The following is a 22,154-nucleotide window of genomic DNA, read 5'->3' on the forward strand; positions in this document are numbered from 1 at the left end:
CTAATGAATACTCCCATGGCGCCAGCATTCGACGGAAATCTTCTTCCTAGTCTCTGCACGTCGACGAGGACGTCACTCTAGCCCACGCGACGCCGTCTGACGTCATACAGGCAATAAGAGGTCCTAGACGACGTGCCGACGTCAGTTCCCTTTTTTCCGTGCATTCGAAACGGTTATCTTCGAGGGAGCAACTGTTACTTTCTTGGTTACAGTGTATTTTTTGCTGCGTAGTCCTTCGCTGCAGTAATAATGTCGCAGAGAAAGTCGGGTTTTAAGCCTTGTCGTGAGTGTGGGGGCAAGATGTCAGTTACGGATCCTCACTCCGACTGCCTTTGGTGTTTAAGCTCCGACCACGACGTCTCGACTTGCGATTCATGCCAGCACATGAATCCAAAGGCCCTCAAGGAACGTGAGGCGAAGCTGTTTATGGCGAAGTCGAAGAAAGAAAAACATCATAAGAAGTCTTCTTCGCCAAGGCATCGGCGTCATCGAGACTCCCGGCGCCGTAGAGAATCACAGCGCCATTCAAGCAAGGAGACTCGTTCCAGGTCTTCGGATCGGCGCCGGAGGACTTGGGAGGTCAGTCCCACGGTCACGCCGCATCCATCGACGCCGTTGCCCTCTCCGGCGTCACCGACTTCACCTGGACAGGCGTCGGTGATTGAAGTGGTGCAGCCTCTGGTGGTGTCCTCGGCGTCGCAGACGTCGAGGCCGGCGTCGGGGTCGCCTTCGATACAGGCACCCCAGTATCCGGCTTTTCCCACCCCTGGAGCCGATAGTACCGCATTCCTAAATGCGATGTATACCATCTTCCAACAGATGGCTCCAGGGGGTGCTCCGGCTGGCCCTTTGGCCTTTTCATTGGGTGATCCTGCGCCTCTACGGCCGGCACCCTTTATGCCCTTTCTCCCTTTTGGGAACGTGGGCTCGGCGCCGGTGTCGGCGCCGGTGTCTTCGGAGGGATTGGCCCCGGAGATTTCCATCCCGTCGACGTCGGGATTTCGTCCTGTGACTCCGGTGGGTCCATCCGCTCCGAGTGCTCTTTCATCGGCGCCGAAGTTACCTGTGGCGCCGGACGCGGCGTCGGTGGCTTCTGAAGATCGGCGCCGATCTTCGGCTTCGGCGGAAGCATTGTCGACTCCACGTATCGAGCAGAGGCTTCATTCGAGGAGACGTGCTCTCTGTTTATTAGAGGAGCAGGAGTACCAACGAGTCCTGGAAGAAGGAGAACTGGAGGACTCGGGTGATGGACTGCATGGTCTAGATACAGCCAGTGGGCTGGACACTTCCCCTGAGTGGGATCTTTCGTCTCCAGGGGAATACACAGAGGAGGCTGCTTCCTTTCACGCAGTGGTACGGAAGGCAGCTAGTTTTCTGGACCTGCCTTTGCCGGTGGCAGAGACAAAACAGAACCTTCTGACAGAGGTGCTTCATCCGGCCTCAGCTGCGGCAGAGCCTCTATTGCCCTTTAATGACGCTTTGCTGGATCCGGTGCTAGAGGTGTGGAAGAGACCAGTATCTTCCCCAGCGGTTCATAGAGCCGTAGCCAGGAGGTATCGAGCTGCACCAACTGACCCTGGCTTTCTTTCTAGACACCCTACACCAGAGAGCTTGGTGGTGCAGGCCTCCTGATCATCCAAATCAGCGCCTGGTTCTTTCCGGACGGTGCCTGGGGACAGGGACTCGAAGAAACTGGATGCGCAGTCCAAGAAAATCTTTTCGTCCTGCAGTCTGGCGTTGAAGGCCACCAACGCAACTTGTATCCTGGGGAGATATATTCATGCTCTTATGGATGACATTTCCTCATCATTTACGGAGCTTCCCCAGGGTCTTTTGGATGTTGTTTCAGATGCCCAGGCTGCCGCGACCCAGATTATTCAGTCTGGGCTGGACACCACCGACTCGGTGGCCAGAGCAATGGGCACGACTGTGGTGGCAAGGAGACAGGCCTGGCTCCGTAATTCGGGGTTTTCTGCGGATGTGCAGTCAACCCTATTGGATCTCCCTTTTGATGGGGACAAGCTGTTTGGCGCCAAGGCAGATTCGGCCTTGGAACGTTTTAAGGAGAGCAGGGCCACAGCCAAATCGTTAGGACTCCAAGCTCCTTCTTCCTCTGCCTCTTCCAGGATTTTCAGGAGGTTTCGGGGATTTGGGCGTGGCTCTTCCTCCTCTTCCTTTCGGGGGAGATTCCAGCAACCTGCCTCTTCCCATCCCTATAGATCTTTTAGAGGGAGAGGGAGGGCCCGCACCAGAGGAGCCTCTCAGCAGCACTCTGCCTCTTCCTCGTCCTCTGGAGGGGTGCAGCAGGGAAAGCAGCCTTAGGCTTCCACCATTTCCCACTCACTCCTCTCCTGTAGGGGGAAGATTACAGCATTTTCTCCGCAAGTGGAAGACTATTACAACGGACACTTGGGTTCTCAGTATTGTGGGAAAAGGCTACACCCTTCCCTTTCGGGAGTTCCCGCCCCTCATCCCGCCCCGCCCATCTTATTGTTCAGAAGAACACCTCCTGTTGCTAGAACAGGAGGTACAAGTCCTCCTTTCAAAGGGCGCGGTAGAGTTGGTCCCAGAGCAGGAAAGGGGTCGAGGTTGTTACTCAAGGTATTTCCTGATTCCCAAGAAGGATGGTCGGTTGAGACCAATCCTGGACCTGAGGATCTTGAATTGGTTCCTCAAACAGGAAAAGTTCAAGATGCTGACCCTAGCTCAGGTGCTTTTGGCGTTGAACAAGGAAGATTGGATGGTGTCTGTCGACTTGCAGGATGCTTACTTTCATATCCCGATACTCAAGTCACACAGGAAGTATCTCCGGTTTATGGTGGGATCGCAGCACTATCAGTTTGCGGTCCTTCCGTTTGGTCTTACTTCAGCACCTCGAGTCTTCACGAAGGTGATGTCGGTGGTTGCGGCAGAGCTCAGGAGGAAGGGGATAGCAGTATTCCCTTACTTGGACGACTGGTTGATCAAAGCCAAGTCGCCGGAGCTTGTGTCGCATCATCTGCAGTCAACGACTCAGTTGTTGTTCGACCTGGGTTTTTCGGTGAACGAGCCCAAATCTCACCTGGAGCCCTCTCAGCGCCTCCTGTTCATAGGGGCAGTACTGGATACAACATTGAGTCGAGCCTTTCCTCCGCCTCAGCGGATTCAAGATATTCAGGAATTGGTTCCAATGTTTCGAAATGGAGCGGTAGTTCCAGTCCTCAAGGTCCTTCGTCTGCTCGGTCTGTTTGCCTCCTGCATTCTGTTGGTCACGCATGCTCGCTGGCACATGAGGGCTCTTCAGTGGTGCCTCCGAAGGCAGTGGTCTCAACACAAAGGAGATCTAGAAGGTGCTGTCAAGATCTCCAGAGATGCTGCTGTGGACTTGAAGTGGTGGATTGCGAGCAACAATCTTTCACAAGGAAAGCCGTTCGCGCAGTCGCCACCAGTGGCCACGGTCATAACGGATGCTTCCACTCTAGGGTGGGGAGCTCATCTGGGGGATCTGGAGATCAAAGGCCTTTGGTCTCCAGAGGAGCAGATGTTTCATATCAATCTGTTGGAGTTACGGGCTGTACGTTTGGCTCTCAAGGCCTTCCTCCCTTCCCTTCGTGGTCAGTCGGTACAGGTCCTGACGGACAATACTACCACGATGTGGTACATAAACAAACGGGGAGGAGTAGGGTCGTACCTTCTCTGCAGAGAAGCTCTTCGACTATGGTCCTGGGCAAAGGACCATCAGGTTTGCTTGGTATCAAATCATCTGGCCGGGGTCTTGAATGTACGTGCGGACGGTCTCAGTCGCCAATTCTCGGCAGACCACGAGTGGCGTCTCCATCCAGATCAAGCCCGTTTGATCTTCCAAAGGTGGGGGTTTCCTCGGGTAGATCTGTTTGCCACTCTGGAGAACGCGCATTGTCCGTTATTCTGCAGCCTCCAGTATCCGATGCAGGGAGTGTTGGGGGACGCGTTTCAAATAACCTGGTGCGGCCAGTTGCTTTACGCGTTTCCTCCCATACCCTTGATTCCTCGAGTATTGAGGAAGATTCGCCAAGACCGGGCGCTAGTCATCTTAATAGCTCCGGATTGGCCAAGGAGGGTGTGGTATTCCGACCTTCTCCAACTCTCAATGTGCCCTCCGCTCCGTCTCCCTTTCAGGGCAGACCTCCTCTCGCAGTCGCAGGGGCAGGTTTTACACCCCAACCTCTTGAGTCTGCACCTACATGCCTGGAGATTGAACGGGGCAACCTGAGTTCCTTCTCTCTCCCGTCTGATGTAGTGGATGTTATATTAGCGGCCAGGCGACACTCCACTAAATCTATCTACGCTAATAGGTGGTGTAAATTTGTTGCGTGGTGTGGAGAGAGGCAGATTGATCCCTTACATGCTCATCTATCGGACGTTTTGTCTTTTGCTCTGTCTCTAGCGCAGAAAGGTTGTGCAGTGGCTACCATTAAGGGTTATTTGTCGGCCTTGTCAGCCTTCATTTGTCTTCCAGACCAACCATCGTTATTTAAATCCCCTATTGTTATCAGATTCTTGAAAGGTCTTCTAAATAAATATCCTCCAAAACCATTTGTTATGCCGCAATGGGATTTGTCCTTGGTTCTGACTTTCCTTATGGGGTCCCCTTTCTAGCCTATGCATTCTTGCCCCTTAAGGTATTTGGTTATAAAAACAGTTTTTCTGGTAGCTATAACATCTGCAAGGAGAGTGAGTGAGTTGCAGGCCTTATCGGTAAAGCCCCCTTATACAACTTTTTATGGGGATAAGGTGGTGTTGAGGACCAAGGCTGCTTTCCTCCCGAAGGTTGTTTCACCCTTCCATTTGGCTCAGACAATTACTTTGTCCACGTTCTATCCTCCGCCTCATCCTTCTAAAGAGGAAGAAAGACTGCACCGTCTGGACCCAAAGAGGGCGTTGAGCTTCTTTATTGATAGAACAAAGGATTTCAGGCTGGAGGATCAGCTGTTCATCGGGTACGTGGGCAAGAGGAGAGGAAAGGCAGTCCACAAGAGAACACTCTCCAGGTGGGTGGTTCTTTGCATTAAAATCTGTTACTCTTTGGCAAAGAAGGACCCTCCTGAGGGCATTAGAGCTCATTCCACCAGAGCTAAGTCGGCCACTTCGGCCTTGGCCAGAGGTGTTCCTGTGGTTGACATCTGCAAGGCCGCAACTTGGTCGTCCCTTCACACTTTTGCGAAACATTACTGTTTGGACTCTGAGGTCAGAAGGGACGGCCATTTTGCACAGTCAGTGCTGCAGGATTTCTTGGTTTGACCATTTAGGCACCCGCCACCGGGCGTGGTACTGCTTTGGGATTCTATTCATTAGGTGAGGAATCCACAGGTAGTTGTATCCATCAGAAGAACGAGTTACTTACCTTCGGTAACGACTTTTCTGGTGGATACATTAGCTACCTGTGGATTCCTCACAGTCCCACCCGCCTCCCCGTTGCCTTTCTGGTCTTACCAAGTAATCCTTGAGTGCGCTCCTCTTGGTCTTCAAGGTTGCAATAGATGTTGTATATATGGATACTTGTGTATATTTATCTGTATATATATATATATATATATATATATATGTATATATCTTTGTGTACATACATGATTTGCATATATTTGTTCGTTATATTAAATTTACAGCTATTCATTGCAATATTGTGTATTTTACAAGGTTATGGGATGTTGCCTTGCTCTTTCATTGCATTGGGTTGTTGTTCTCATGCACGTAATAAATGTTGCTACTGACGCCGGCACGTCGTCGAGGACCTCTTATTGCCTGTATGACGTCAGACGGCGTCGCGTGGGCTAGAGTGACGTCCTCGTCGACGTGCAGAGACTAGGAAGAAGATTTCCGTTGAATGCTGGCGCCATGGGAGTATTCATTAGGTGAGGAATCCACAGGTAGCTAATGTATCCACCAGAAAAGTCGTTACCGAAGGTAAGTAACTCGTTCTTGAGTATCAGAATCCTAGTCAGTTGATGCCCATGTTCTCATACACATATATTCCCTTACTATGTATTTACGTATCTATTTATTTATTACTTTAGTCCTGCTGTACAAAAGGGAAAAAATAATTACTTTCTCGTAAACTTTAGTCTGTCTCCCCATCACCCTATTCCTCTACCAATCTATCCTCCATCCCCACTCTCCGACTCATCCCAAACCCATTCTACTACTCTGATCGCCAAAATAATCCTGCCTAAACTCTTCCCTCCTCTACCGCTCCTGGCTCCCTCCAAACCTCAGTTTATTACTATTATTTCCCAAACAGCCCTAGTAAATTTTCCCTCACTTATCTCACCTTTGACTCATCCAAAACCCCTTCTACTACTATGATCTCCCTAACCCATTTCCACACACTCTTCCCTCCTCCATCTCTCCTTTACTCATCCCAAGCCTTATCCTATTACTATCAACTCCCAATAAACACTTTGGATTCTTCCCTCCTCTATCCCTCCATTACTCTATTCAATCCAACTAACAAACGCACATATCCTCTGCTCAAATTAACTCATAATAATTATAATAGTGTACTCATATTTCCTTATAGTAATCCACCACTGATTCTTTTGAGTTCCGGAGTGGTGTGCTACTCGCCGAAAAGGGTTTGATGCCTCGTCAGGGGTAGCAAGTGCTATATAAATATAATTACAGTTATTAAAGAATATTGCTTTAAAGCATGCAGCAGTATGGGAAAGAAATATGTTTTTAAAAGAATAAGTACAGCATTTATGCTTATCCCATCCACAATGATCAACGTGTAAAAGAATATGCGCCAGGGCCCACAGCTTAGCTCTCGCACAGCTGGTGTACCGCCATCGGATGTCGAGGGTGCCAAATACTGAGGCAGCGCCGTCTTGATCCCACCTCATTCCTCTTCCATCGACCACCCGATACTGCCTGCTCCTCGATTTCACTCTGTCAGGTTCTTATTTCCCCCTGCTTTCTTTGTCACTGTTTTTCCATCTTTCCGCCTCTCATTTCTTTCTTTTCCCCTTTTGTGTTTTTCTCCATCTTGCTTTGGGTGAAAGTTTGATGATGAGAAATATGTCCGGGACCCAGAAATAGTGCTGGTGGCTCGAGTATCCACCAGCTCAAATAAGGCACCTCCTATGAATACTTATGAGTCAGGCACTAATGTGTTTTTTGCAGTTAGGCCCTAAAATAATATGCAGTCTGTAATTCACTGCAGAGCTGCAGCATACTGTCAGTCAGGCCGCACTGCCAGGGCAAAAGAGGTGTAAGCTTTGTGTAGGGAAATTTGTGGCCCTTATTTCAAGTCATGTGGAGCTGAATTACCTCATGGACTTGCGCTCCGCCTGATCTCAAGTGGGTTGTTTTTTCCACACTCTGTTTTTCCAGGTGTGGGAGGACCAGAACTGATTTTACTGTGTGGTAGCTACACATTGTGTAATCGCATGAGGCTTTGTCTGCAACAGCAGCCAGACCTCATTCTGGATATTTTTCTGCCCAAAACATCTTGTGATTTCTTCCTGTACTACTGCCATCAGCTTAGAGCATGTAGTAAATGTGCGCCTTAAACGCCACAGGATTAAAACTGTCATGTGTTTTTAGAACGGAAAAATCAGTTGCACACAGCAGTTTGACATTCTTTGGAGTTTAACTTGTAATTGCACTGTACTGGGGAGGATTTACCACATGGTAACCCCCATACCAGGAAGCTCGGAATGAGGGCCCATGTTTATTTAACTGCCACCAAACATAGTTTTGAGGCGTTTGACACAGGCTCAGGATTGCTGTGTAGATTTTCCTACGAAGGAAAGAAATGTGCGATATCCATAATGGGCCTTTCCTTGCTGATTCAGTACGGTTGTCCTGCCACAGCCTTTACTATGTCACACAATGGCCATCAATAGGAGGCAGTGTTACCTTACTTAAAATCCACAGTACCCCATGGTAGGGCCACTTGGTGGGCTGGGTGGCATAATTCTGCACTATCACAATGTAGACCCCGTGAAATACAGAATAACTTTGGGAATTGGTGTTTATGCAGTGGTTCTTCAAGTTTTTCCTCCATTCGGCCCCTTTTCCCTGGGCTGATTTCACTACATTCTTGTACATAGGGAAAAATACTGTGAATTTGATAATTGCATAAACATGTATTTCTAATTTGGCTGGTAACTCTTGCTAATAGCTTAATAGGGACTCCAGGCTTTTTACAATGAGGACCTATGTTTAATGAATTTCCTGGATTTCCCCTTGAGTAGACTCTGTGTATGACACTTGTATCCTGCTCCTTGAGTACTTTGCCTGATATTTGCCCCCACCTGCACTGTGCCCTCCTGTGTGTGCTATAAGCCCTAGCCCTCAGCAGGATGTGTTTCTGATGTAGTGTCTCTGTCTCCTTGCAGCAATCCTTGGCATGTACACGCTGATGAGCAACAAGCAGTACTACGACGCCATCACATCCGGGATAATCATGAACAAGGAAGGAATCAACAGTACGTATGTGGGAGTAAGGGTGGGGATTTGCAGGTGACATAGCACTGGCCGAACACGTATATCGATTTGTCAGCTCAACTCAGTGCCATGTTCTGGGATGCAGTGTCCGCTGATGGACCCCTCTATGCCTCCCATATCTATGCATTTGTGCTGCTGAACTATCTGGGACCATCTCGCATCATGTGTGCCAGCCCATTTATTTGATATTTTGATGCAGGAATTTTAACGTAAAGGACCTAACTAACCAGGGGCTTCGTAGCGCTTTACAAAGAAGGAATAACAACTATAAGGACATAACTCATTATATTTGAGCAAAGGATAACAGAGAGAGTGAAAAAGGTTTTGATAAAGAATTGGGGGAAGTGATTATGGGCACTGACTGTGAAGGTCAAGCTGAGTAGCTAAATGCTGACTGTTTTCTTGGACAGCTTTGCGAATCTTGGGAATCTTGGGCGAGGGGCAAAGCAATCTTGTTTTAGAAACTAGGGGGCCCATGGAAGAAACCATCTTGTGGTTGTAGGCCTTTCCACTCGCTAAATCAGAGTCTGCAACTGTAAAATGGCTTTTGTGCATGAATTAATCCCATTATTCAAGTTAGTAGAGCCTTTCTACCTCACAAAATAATTTTAGTAATGCATACTTGTAGGAAGTTGGCTCTGTATGTGCTATTTCAAAGTAAGGAATAGCATGCACAGAGTCCAAGGGTTCCCCTTAGAGGTAAGATAGTGGCAAAAAGAGATAATACTAATGCTCTATTTTGTGGTAGTGTGGTCGAGCAGTAGGCTTATCCAAGGAGTAGTGTTAAGCATTTGTTGTACATACACATAGACAATAAATGAGGTACACACACTCAGAGACAAATCCAGCCAATAGGTTTTTGTATAGAAAAATATCTTTTCTTAGTTTATTTTAAGAACCACAGGTTCAAATTCTACATGTAATATCTCATTTGAAAGGTATTGCAGGTAAGTACTTTAGGAACTTTAAATCATAAAAATTGCATGTATACTTTACGAGTTATTGACAAATAGCTGTTTTAAAAGTGGACACAGTGCAATTTTCACAGTTCCTGGGGGAGGTAAGTTTTTGTTAGTTTTACCAGGTAAGTAAGACACTTACAGGGACTTAGTTCTTTGTCCAAGGTAGCCCACCGTTGGGGGTTCAGAGCAACCCCAAAGTCACCACACCAGCAGCTCAGGGCCGGTCAGGTGCAGAGTTCAAAGTGGTGCCCAAAACACATAGGCTAGAATGGAGAGAAGGGGGTGCCCCGGTTCCGGTCTGCTTGCAGGTAAGTACCCGCGTCTTCGGAGGGCAGACCAGGGGGGTTTTGTAGAGCACCGGGGGGGACACAAGCCCACACAGAAATTTCACCCTCAGCAGCGCGGGGGCGGCCGGGTGCAGTGTAGAAACAGGCGTCGGGTTCGCAATGTTAGTCTATGAGAGATCTCGGGATCTCTTCAGCGCTGCAGGCAGGCAAGGGGGGGATTCCTCGGGGAAACCTCCACTTGGGCAAGGGAGAGGGACTCCTGGGGGTCACTTCTCCAGTGAAAGTCCGGTCCTTCAGGTCCTGGGGGCTGCGGGTGCAGGGTCTCTCCCAGGCGTCGGGACTTTGGATTCAAAGAGTCGCGGTCAGGGGAAGCCTCGGGATTCCCTCTGCAGGCGGCGCTGTGGGGGCTCAGGGGGGACAGGTTTTGGTACTCACAGTATCAGAGTAGTCCTGGGGTCCCTCCTGAGGTGTCGGATCTCCACCAGCCGAGTCGGGGTCGCCGGGTGCAGTGTTGCAAGTCTCACGCTTCTTGCGGGGAGCTTGCAGGGTTCTTTCAAGGCTGCTGGAAACAAAGTTGCAGCCTTTCTTGGAGCAGGTCCGCTGTCCTCGGGAGTTTCTTGTCTTTTCGAAGCAGGGGCAGTCCTCAGAGGATGTCGAGGTCGCTGGTCCCTTTGGAAGGCGTCGCTGGAGCAGGATCTTTGGAAGGCAGGAGACAGGCCGGTGAGTTTCTGGAGCCAAGGCAGTTGTCGTCTTCTGGTCTTCCTCTGCAGGGGTTTTCAGCTAGGCAGTCCTTCTTCTTGTAGTTGCAGGAATCTAATTTTCTAGGGTTCAGGGTAGCCCTTAAATACTAAATTTAAGGGCGTGTTTAGGTCTGGGGGGTTAGTAGCCAATGGCTACTAGCCCTGAGGGTGGGTACACCCTCTTTGTGCCTCCTCCCAAGGGGAGGGGGTCACAATCCTAACCCTATTGGGGGAATCCTCCATCTGCAAGATGGAGGATTTCTAAAAGTTAGAGTCACTTCAGCTCAGGACACCTTAGGGGCTGTCCTGACTGGCCAGTGACTCCTCCTTGTTTTTCTCATTATTTTCTCCGGCCTTGCCGCCAAAAGTGGGGCCTGGCCGGAGGGGGCGGGCAACTCCACTAGCTGGAGTGTCCTGCTGGGTTGGCACAAAGGAGGTGAGCCTTTGAGGCTCACCGCCAGGTGTGACAATTCCTGCCTGGGGGAGGTGTTAGCATCTCCACCCAGTGCAGGCTTTGTTACTGGCCTCAGAGTGACAAAGGCACTCTCCCCATGGGGCCAGCAACATGTCTCGGTTTGTGGCAGGCTGCTAAAACTAGTCAGCCTACACAGATAGTCGGTTAAGTTTCAGGGGGCACCTCTAAGGTGCCCTCTGGGGTGTATTTGACAATAAAATGTACACGGGCATCAGTGTGCATTTATTGTGCTGAGAAGTTTGATACCAAACTTCCCAGTTTTCAGTGTAGCCATTATGGTGCTGTGGAGTTCGTGTTTGACAGACTCCCAGACCATATACTCTTATGGCTACCCTGCACTTACAATGTCTAAGGTTTTGTTTAGACACTGTAGGGGTACCATGCTCATGCACTGGTACCCTCACCTATGGTATAGTGCACCCTGCCTTAGGGCTGTAAGGCCTGCTAGAGGGGTGTCTTACCTATACTGCATAGGCAGTGAGAGGCTGGCATGGCACCCTGAGGGGAGTGCCATGTCGACTTACTCGTTTTGTCCTCACTAGCACACACAAGCTGGCAAGCAGGGTGTCTGTGCTGAGTGAGAGGTCTCCAGGGTGGCATAAGACATGCTGCAGCCCTTAGAGACCTTCCTTGGCATCAGGGCCCTTGGTACTAGAAGTACCAGTTACAAGGGACTTATCTGAATGCCAGGGTGTGCCAATTGTGGATACAATGGTACATTTTAGGTGAAGGAACACTGGTGCTGGGGCCTGGTTAGCAGGGTCCCAGCACACTTCTCAGTCAAGTCAGCATCAGTATCAGGCAAAAAGTGGGGGGTAACTGCAACAGGGAGCCATTTCTTTACAATACTCAATTGCAAATACCAAGTGGTTGAAAAGGGACGTCAGGTCAGCTCCTAACTGTTTGAACTGAACGTTTTGTGTGGCATTGGTCCATGGTTTGCAATTGAAGACAAATATTAACTTAAAAGTATTATAAAACCAATATTTCTGGCCGAGGTACCAGTATTAAGCGAGTTGATTCCACCATGGGTTGAACCTACTTTGAACTAATGTTTGGGTACAGGAGCAGGAATTCAGTTTTGTGGAATGTAGAAAGAGGCCATGGACTTGACACCAGAGCCGAGGAACAGTGCCAGCTGAATTCTGTCTTCCAGAGGTAGCATGTCAAGATAGTACTGCATGCCATCTACATTTTGATGAATGGGCTGGTCTTGCCAACTAGAATGCTTCCTAGATGATCCATTTTGAGATTTAAGGACGTATGAGACCGGACCGGTGCTTTTGGACCCCCAAACTGTAATATAATTGGGGATGACCTATAAGATCAGCTCTTTTCAAGATGTGGCATTTTAACTCTGTCTACTTTACGAACTTTCAGCCCTCATTTTTTTGAATTGGGCAAAATTGTTGCACTTAATTTTTTTCTGAAGTGTAAATACTTTCAAACAATCTATTTTCCAGTTCTAGCATCCATAAAGCTGTCAGTTATTAACAGATTGGAAAAAGTGAGTGCCATTGCCATTTGTTTTTCTACATTCCTTATAAACAATATTTTTGTGAGCACATCCTGAACAGTTAATTTAGGCAATACAGCTGTGGTATAACCTTCTGCAGTATGATCCATCATCATCAACAACAAGCTTTATTCGATCAACAGACCATCAAAGCAATACAACAATTAATATCATAAATAAGATAATACAGTTCCATCCTAAACCAATATCTAACGATAAGAAGCCCCAATTGCCCAATCTATAAATCCCGTTAAAAATCATTGTTTACATAAAAATTACGTATGCACCACGCTGCCACTAAAAACTTGCTAACAGCATAAATTAAAACATTGGAGCAGTGGATCCATGTTTTCCTGCATTTGATGCATTAGCAGAATAAATGATGCACGAGTAAACCTTTGATTTTGCTTTAAGCAACACTTGCATTGAAAAACGTTACCATTGTGGTGGTTGAGTGAAATTTTAGTGACATGAAATGCGGAACCTGAATCTGTACAAGCTGTTACAAGTATAATCTGTTAAATGAAACAAAAAAATTGTTGTCCTAGAATCTTCTGCCACCTGGTGCCAAGTGTTGATGGGGGGACAAAGGGTTATCTTCCATAATCGCCCCAAAAACACAGCCTGAAACAGGACTTCATCCTTGCCCTATAGTTGTTTTCTCCTAATATTTCTAATTTTCCCTTCAATGTAGGCAATAGTTCTGGTGATCCCCCCAAAACTGGGGGCCGCCCTGTGCCCTGCCTGCTATACCCAGGCGATATTGTGATCTTAGATTTAACACCTAAAGGCTTGAACAGTCACCTGAAGTCACTTCAGAAATTTGTGGATACAGATTTTATGAGAATTAACATGTCCAAAAGTAAATTTTGATATTTAAGGGAACAACATTTCAGACATATCCTAAATATAGTTGGCACCTCGCTGAAGAAAATTTAGAGGTAGCTAAGTTGTATCCCATTTTAGGAAAAATCTTTTCAAACAGCTTGAGTCATTCAGATCATATTTCATACAATATTTGTAAGCTAAATCTCAGGCTAGTGGGTTAGGGGCATTTTATAACTCGTTTGGTAGTCAGCATTTCACTCATTTACTTTCTGTGTATAAGGCTTAATTCCCCTGACCCTACGGTACGTAATTGAACTAACTGATGTGATAAAATGGGATTTATTGGATAGCACCAAAGGGCACATTTTGAGGAAATGGTGTGGTTTTATTACACATGTGGCTACCCCGGCAAATACATTAGAATTTGGTTTAAAGGCTGCTTTCGTACAAGGCTTCTCTGCAGTTGTATGTTGGGGTAATCAGCTTCTGAGAAGTGATGTGAATTCATTAAGGAATTTTTTGGCTATAGAGATTTTTTTTAAATCAAAAAATAAAATATTATTTTATATATGCATTAATCATGGTTGAACTAAACCTCGAATGCTTATGCCCTTTGTCAGAAGAAAACTTAAAGCCTTTTAACAAGCATGCCTCCCGCAACCTAAGCTTTTGCTTAGACTCTGAATATTGTGCTAGAAAAGGTAAATTTAATGTGATAATGTACTCTTCTATCCTGAGAAAGCCACAGCAATGCTTAACATGGAACACTAATCATGGTATCAGACGTTGCTGGTCTCTGTTGCGCTTAGATGTTCTGCCCTTAAAAGCCTTAACTGCTACTTGTTCTCATTCAGCAAGCAAGGATAATGTTTGTAACTTATATAATTATGGTGTTCAGGGTTTATAACACGTATTACTTGTTTGCCCTGCACTGATTTTTTATTACAGTAAATTTTTGAGACCCCTGTTATTAAAATATCATGTTTGAATGGCAGCTAAATCCCTTAACTTATTGTTTTTCCCACCCCATGAAAGGTTTTGTATACAAGCATATATATATATCTTTGTACTAAATAGATGCTAAACTTACTTTTTTTTTTTTTTTAAAGAACTCTGTTTATTAAGGTTGCTCATCATAAAATATGTGCAGGATTCGATGCAGTTATACAGTGTACATATAAAGAGATGCATGTAACAGTAGGGACATAAGAATGCCAGTCACTGTGTGCTGAGAGAGCCTATGACGGAGAGACCACAACCCAGATGTGGAGAGTACAGAGGTGCTAGTACCCCACCCCTCTCTCAAGCCCACCCTTACAGACTCAGTAACCTCGGTAAATATGCCAATTGCCTCATACTTTTTCCCATTTATGTGGGCAGCCCATGTACCGATACATAGCTCTTTCTGCACCAATCCATGTCCGATTCTCAGTCTGTTATCCGGGGTGGTGCCGCTGTGCAGCAGGGGGCACCCTATGTTGCATTTAGCCACCACCGCTGCCAAAGCCAGCCAAACTTTTTGGTACCTAGGCAACGTCTCTTCACCCTTAATGTTTCATAGGAGCTCTTTCGCATGTAGGGGAACCACTGGGCGAGCACCCTGGCCATGCTTTGTACCACTCCCGTCCAGTAGCGTTGTATGATAGGTCAGTCCCAAAGAACAGATTCTCCACTTCCCATTTTGCGTAGCAAAACTCTAGAATAGTCCAATCTACGCAAGATCCCCAATTGTAGCAGCAGCCTGAGGCGAGCCCGTATTGCCACCTCCTTTGGGCTTTGTGAATGTACAATTTTAATCTTTATTTATATATTGGTGTTATTCCTGCTATGTTTTACTAGTGATGTTTGTATTCTTTCTGTCTTGTGGATTTTGTCTGAGTTTCAAATCTTAAAATAAAAACTTGAACTTGTCCCGGAATCTACTGGAGCGATAACAATTAGCAATGGTCATGCACTTCAGACCGGATTTGATGTGTTAATGCATGCTGGATTAGCACACTTAAGTAAAACACATACGAGGTAGCCAGGAGGAGAGGACGTAGAGGACTAATGTTTTAATGCAGTCACTTATGCAGTTCAGTCCAAGCACGAGTAGAGTCGGAAGGGTTTAACCAAATAACCACTAGCATTAGGAGACAGTAATACTCCTCTGGGCTTACACAGTTCCAAGCCAATGGAGAAAGAGGCTTGTTGGGGCAAGCCAATGGGTGAAAGGGGAAGGCCTAATGCATACTCTTTGTATATTATTAGCAGGAGGGCCGTGTGGCGTGTGCTGTCAAAACCGAGTCCTAAAAACATTCTGGTCAGGTTTGAGACCTCGTGGTCTAGATAGTACTGCTGCATTGATCTTTTCTGCTAAAATCTGCCATATTGGTTTTACACTGTATGAAATGTAATTTTTTGGGGTTGTTTATGATTTTTTCTTTTCAGGCGTTGTGCAGCCGGACACATACAAACAGGTGCCTGACGAGCCTCCAAACCCTACCAACGTAGAAGAAACCCTGGCAAAGATCAAGAGTAACGACAAGGACTTGGAAGAAGTGAACCTCAACAATATCCCAGTAAAGTGACCCTTCTTTTGGTTGCTTGTGGGGATGGAGTGGTGCTGTATATTCTTTTTCACTGTCAAAAATTTCTAGCCTCATGCAATGTTTTGCTTCACAAATATTTACTTACCATCATCTCTGCATTTATTTTAATTAATCATATCAATGTCCATTTTCTATTAGTAGAGCTCAAGATGCCTTCATTGCTTCATAAATAATCACCATCTTTGGAATTTTCATTACTCCATCAATGGCAATTTGTTGGCTAGCGTGACTCACATGCGTTGATGCTAGGGTTTTTTAGAGTTTGGTGGACAGGGAACAGTGCTCCACCAAACTTATGATTCCCCGGCCGTGTTTAGAGGTGGCAAGACCACTGTCTTTCTGACAGTGTAGCGTTAGTGGTCTCCACTGCCAGAAACCTATGACAAGGTGGCACATCTGCCCTCGATTTGCTCAGCTCAGGGGGTGGACGGTGCTCTGTATTTAGGATAGATCTTCTGCTGCTTATTTTTCTTGCCCAGGACTTTGCCACTAGAACCTAGCCATACCTGGCTGAAGAGCCCTAACTAGGGCGAAACCAGTTCTGGATTGCTTGTTTTCCGGGTCAGGGAGAACCCGGCCTGGCAGTTCAGGCTGGGCTGTTTCCATGAGGAACAGGGTCAATACTGATTGCATATGGCTGGATCCTAACTGAGGTGGCATGGTGGGCAAAACATTATGGATTGGGATGCAGCCCTGAGCGATTGTCAGTGGGTGAGATTATTTCAAGCATTCCATCCACCATCTTGTTATTTTTTGTATTGCACGCCCTAAGTGCACCAGGTATGCCCAGACATGGGTTCCGGGCTCACTGTGCCACTTGAACCAAAGTATAACTGGCTGAAGAGCCCCTAACAATGGCAAAACTGGTCCTGGGTTTGCCTTTGTTCAGATTCAGGTAGGACCTGGCCTGGCAGTTTGCATATGGCTGGTTCCAAACTGAGGTGGCATGGTGTGCAAAAAAACAATGGATTGGGTTGCGGCCCTGAGCGTTTGCAGTGTCTGAGATTAATTCAAGCATTCCATTAATCACCTGTTGTTTTTTTTTTTTGCATTGGATGCCATAAGTGCGCCGGGTTTGCCCAGACCTGCGTTCTGGGCTCACTGTGCCACTGGAACCTAGCTATACCTGGCTAAGAGCCCTGTAACAAGGGTGAAACCAGCCTTGGTTTGCTTGTCTTCCAGGTCAGGGAGAGCCTGGCAGTTCAAGCTGGACTGTTCCCATGAGGAACAGGGTCAAGACTGACGTGCTTATAGCTGGGTTCAAACTGAAGTAGCATGGTGGGCAAAAATGATGGATTGTGATGCAGTCAGAGTAATTGCCAATGGCTGAGATTAATTCAAACATTTCATCCACCAACTTCTTATGTTTTGCATTGGACACCCGAAGTGCGCCGGGTATGCCCCGGCGTGTGTCCTGGGCTCACTGTGCCACTGGAAACTAGCAATACCTGGCTAAAGAGCCGATAACAAGGGCAACACCAGTCCTGGGTTGCTTGTGTTCCGGTTCAGGGAGGACCTGGCCTGGCATTTAGGGCAGACAGTTCCCATGAGGAACAGGGTCAAGACTGATTTGCATATTGCTGGGTCCAAACTTAGGTGGCATGGTGGGCAAAAAGCGATGGACTGGGATGCGGCCCCAAAAGATTGCCACTGGCTGAGATCAATTCAAGCATTCCATCCATCAACGTGTTATTTATTTATTTTTCATTTTCTAAATTAGCAGTTAATACTTCTCAGCCCTTCTTACTCCAGATTGAAATACATCATAGTAGAGGTGTCTGGACTCACCCAATAAAGGCAAGTAGCAAACCTGGAGCCTTTGCAGGGGCAGTAAGTGTAAGGTAGATTTATGGGAACTGTGGGGTATGGGCATCATTTTGAGTTGTATGAATTGGTAAAGTTGCACTGTTTTTGTGGGGTTACCACTAAACATAAATACACCTTTACCAAATGCAGAATTGCACCATGCAAAGTAGAAAAGGACCTGGAATCTGACTCATTTGGGAAAAAGATGCTCGGTATTCCAAGACCTGAAAGTTATTTCCTATTTGGGAGACACACACGTAATTGTTGATAACTGTGGTGTCGACAGTGGCCTGTAACACCTGCACATCTCTTTATTATTGTGCATTAGAAGGAGCATGCTTCATCTGCACATCAGACACTGAGTGTTTAAGCTTGGGGTTGTCGATGGACCTCCCCCGTCTATCATTGGGATGAAGGGAGGACTTCACATTTCCATGCTGTGTGTTTACAGTCAAGTCCAGGTTGTTGGATATAAGGGCAGTCTTTGTGTGTGTATTGGCAAGCGTATTATTGGCCTACAGTTGGCACTATTGCAGAACTGGGGTAGCACGATACTGACAGTCATCAGAGCCAGCTTGTGACAACTGATGACGAAGACTATAATATCTATACCTGTGACAGACACTTACTCTTGCTTACCTTCTTGTTTTCCTCTGAAGGACATACCCATCCCTACATTGAAGGACATCTGTGAAGCCATGAAGACCAACACTCACGTCAAGAAGCTGAGCCTTGTAGCAACACGGAGTAACGATCCAGTCGCTAAAGTAAGTATTTTTCCCTCCCTACAGACTATATTTGTGAACTTGTTTTAATTCTGATCAGCACAGATTAATGACTTTGCCATTGATAAGTTTGCCAGGAGGCCTACTCAAGCTCTAACAGTGTACTAATGAAGAAAATGTCCGGGTGATTAGCGACCAGGAGTGAGTCTTTCTGGCGTGAAGATCAAGTTGTGGTTTCAGTCTTGTATCACAGCCGTAGGGGTAATTGGCTGGTGCTTTTTGAATGTTTTGTCATGGGCAACAGAGCAATGAATGATTTTAAGGCATTACTGCTCTTGGGAAGGAGTGTGTGTTGTAACTAAAGAATAGTGTGCCCCGAACCATCTCCAGAGTGTGTCATTCATGCAAGATTAACATCCCCGGAGCCGGATGTCTTGTACGATAGTGCAAGGTTCTAGCCCTGCCAACCACCGTACACCAAACCCAACCTGAAGCCTACAGCTCATACACATTCAATCACTGGACACTCTGCCCATTTACTGACATTGAAAACAGCCATAGTCATTGAAGCTGCCTATTTCGTTATTAGTACCTTATTGCCCACTCAAAGTGCGCACTTTGTTACTAGTAATACCCACAATGCCATTTATGATTGCCTCTTTCCTTTCATACGAAGACTTCCTGTCCTTTCCAGTCTTGTCGATTTATGTCTCATCCTCTTTACAGTCTTTTACTAGTTCTGCAGCTGCCGCTCTTGCTAGAAGATGGATCCTTGCTTGTAAACCTTTTTTTCAAAAAGAGATTTCTGTTTTATTTCAGAACATCTCATTACAGTCAGATTGCTCAGGAGCACTTACATTCTATCTTGAGCTTGAGCATTTATTCATATACATTCTGCAGGCTTTGTATACTTAAACGCATGTTGACATATATTTATCTGAAGTTGGTGCTTAATTTGTAAAAAAAAAAATAAGCTCCTGGGACCAAAGTTTTGCCCAGAACCCTGTTGTCACTAATAGCGAACACCTAATGTCTCAGGTGGCAACGACCAAGGCTGCCTAGTCTTGATCCCACCTCACATTACTTTCATGCACCATTCTACACTTTCTGTCCACTTATATCACTCTTGCAGGTTTTTTTCATCCCTGCCTACTCGCTTTGTCACTCTTCTCCCGTTTTTCTCTACTTCCTTCTTTCTCCATTTTCATCTTTTCTTTCTCTGTTCTGAGTAAAAGTATGATAATGAAAAATAAGTCCCAGTCCCCCAAAAATAGTGGTAGACTGTAGTAACCCAGCTACATTTGTGGTAATGAGACAGGACACACAAGTTCACATGGATTATTTCTTGATTCTGTCAAGATCCACATACGCTCCAGGAGAAAGAAGTACGTAGGCTGCAGCTAGGACACCTCTCCAAGAGCAGGGACTTGTGTACTCCTCCTCCAGTTCTCATTCCACAGTCTCCACTCACAACAGTCCATTCGCGAATCATCACTCAAGCTGGCTGAGCAGACCCCTGTAGCACAGGGCACGGATATAAAACAGGTCTGCCCCTATAGAAGGACACGGTGAGGTGCGAACATGACATTTCCCATCTGATGTTTTGACAGGATTGAAATATTTGCTAGTACCCTGGAAACCTTGGTGAGTCCATTGACTTCCCATTGTTGCTATTTGGATTCAGAAGCGTATGAGTTTCAAGGTGGGGCCTCCTGGAGATGGGGTTTTAAGGACCGCAAATCAAGGTGATTGTTGGCCCCTTCCTCCTCTCCTTCATGCGTCTCTGTACGCTCTGAGGGCTTCTGGCTGCATCTGGAAGGTTTGATTTGTTGTAGGCATTACAAACTGGTGGCCACCATTGGCTCTTTGAACTATATAGGTTTGATGGGAACATTCAATTCACATTGGAATTCACATGGCTGTATGGGCTTTGGTGATACTTTTTTATATACAGCAAATTTTTGTAACAAAACTAGAGGACACAGAAATACCTTATGTTCCATTGTGAATTGAGTGGATATGAAGGTGAACATTCATTTGGATGGCTCTTATTATTAATGTTTTGCATCAATTATGTTTTATTCAGAATATAGGTGCGATATCAATTAAAAGATGTATGATAGAAAACAAATACTTTTGAAAAATAGTATCATAGGTTTCTGCCTATTATGACTATGATATATGGGTTGATGTACAAATAGGTTGTAAACCTATATAGTTATGTGTTAAGTTTCAGTCAGTAGTGTTACTTACTAAGTGAATGGTAGTCTGTGCAGGGCCACTTCTTAATTAGTGTAACTCAAGCTAACCTGCAGGCTCCTTGGACTACTTTTTAATGTGGATTCTTGTTTTCTTGGGTATTCGCAGGCTGTGGCAGAGATGCTGAAAGAGAACAAGACCCTACAAAGCCTCAACATTGAGTCAAACTTCATCACTAGTGCTGGCATGATGGCTGTCATCAAGGCGATGAAGGACAATAGAACCCTGCTGGAGCTCAAAGTGGACAACCAGGTATGAGGGTCAATCTTCATTGCACTGCTGAATATGTGATGTAAAAGAGTGTGCATGCAACAGGAACCCTGCAACCGTCAAACACTGCGCAGTAGGCACGCTGAACTGGGATGATTGCTAGTATCAAAGAATTCAGCATCGCCAAAGGACACAGTGGGAACCAGGTCTCACAAGTATCACCAGGATACTTCACCTTTCGTCCTACATACCTGTAGGAAGTTGGCTTTGTATATACTATCTCAAAGTAAGAGATAGAGTGCACAGAGTCCCAGGGTTCCCCTTAGAGGTAAGATAGTGGCAAAATTAGATAATTCTAATGCTCTATTTTGTGGTAGTGTGGTCGACCAGCAGGCCTATCAGAGGGTAGTGTTAAGCATTTTTTGTACACACACAGGCAATAAATGAGGAACACACACTCAAAGACTTAACTCCAGGCCAATAGTTTTTATATGGAAAATATATTTTCTTAATTTATTTTTAGAACCACAAGTTCAAGATTTGAATCAAATACATAAAATGCAAGGTACTCCACATAGGTAAGTTAGGAACTTTGAATTAGAGCAGTAACATACACAGTTTTAGTTAAAATGGCAATAAGCTATTTTAAAAGGTGGACACAGTGCAAAAAATCAACAGTTCCCGGGGGAGGTAAGTAATGGTTAGTTTGTCAGGTAAGTAAGACACTTACAAGTCTAAGTTCCTGGGCATAGGACTGGTTCTGAGGTCAAAGAGGAGCCCAAAACACATAGGTGCCTATGTAGAACAGGGGTGCTCCGGTTCCAGTCTGCCAGCAGGTAAGTACCCGTGTCCTCGGAGGCAGACCAGGGAGGTTATGTAGAACACTTGGGCATTGGGGGGGTGTGGGGGGGGGGGGACACAAGTAGGCACACAAAACACACCCTCAGCGGCACAGGGGCGGCCGGGTGCAGTGTGCAAAGCAGGTGTCGGGTTTTGAATAGAAATCAATGGAGGGACCCGGGGGTCACTTTAGCGGTGCAGGTAGGGCACAGGGGGGGCTTCTCGTGCCAGCCACCATCTGGGCTAGGCAGAGGGTCGCCTGGTGGTCACTCCTGTACTGAGGTTCGGATCCTTCTGGTTCTGGGGGCTGCAGGTGCAGTGCTTGGTCCAGGCGTCTGGTTCCTTGTTACAGGTAGTCGCGGTCAGGGGGAGCCTCTGGATTCTCTCTGCATGTGTCGCTGTGGAGGTCCAGGGGGGTCGTCTCAGGCTACTCATGAGGTCGCAGTTGC

The 22,154-nt window shown here is 46.4% G+C and overlaps 1 protein-coding gene across 3 annotated transcripts in view; it reads left to right on the forward strand.

Annotated features, from left to right (window-relative positions):
• Positions 1–22,154, forward strand: part of TMOD4 (tropomodulin 4) — a 109,694-nt gene that overhangs the window by 64,904 nt on the left and 22,636 nt on the right. For all 3 annotated transcript variants that reach the window (XM_069218480.1, XM_069218482.1, XM_069218481.1), the window contains exons 5-8: positions 8,358–8,447; positions 15,705–15,835; positions 18,331–18,438; positions 20,764–20,907. In XM_069218480.1, the coding sequence (XP_069074581.1) occupies positions 8,358–8,447; positions 15,705–15,835; positions 18,331–18,438; positions 20,764–20,907 (473 nt within the window). The remainder of the gene's footprint in view (positions 1–8,357; positions 8,448–15,704; positions 15,836–18,330; positions 18,439–20,763; positions 20,908–22,154) is intronic.

This window comes from Pleurodeles waltl, chromosome 12 (genome assembly GCF_031143425.1).
Source record: "Pleurodeles waltl isolate 20211129_DDA chromosome 12, aPleWal1.hap1.20221129, whole genome shotgun sequence".
Lineage (NCBI taxonomy): Eukaryota > Metazoa > Chordata > Amphibia > Caudata > Salamandridae > Pleurodeles > Pleurodeles waltl.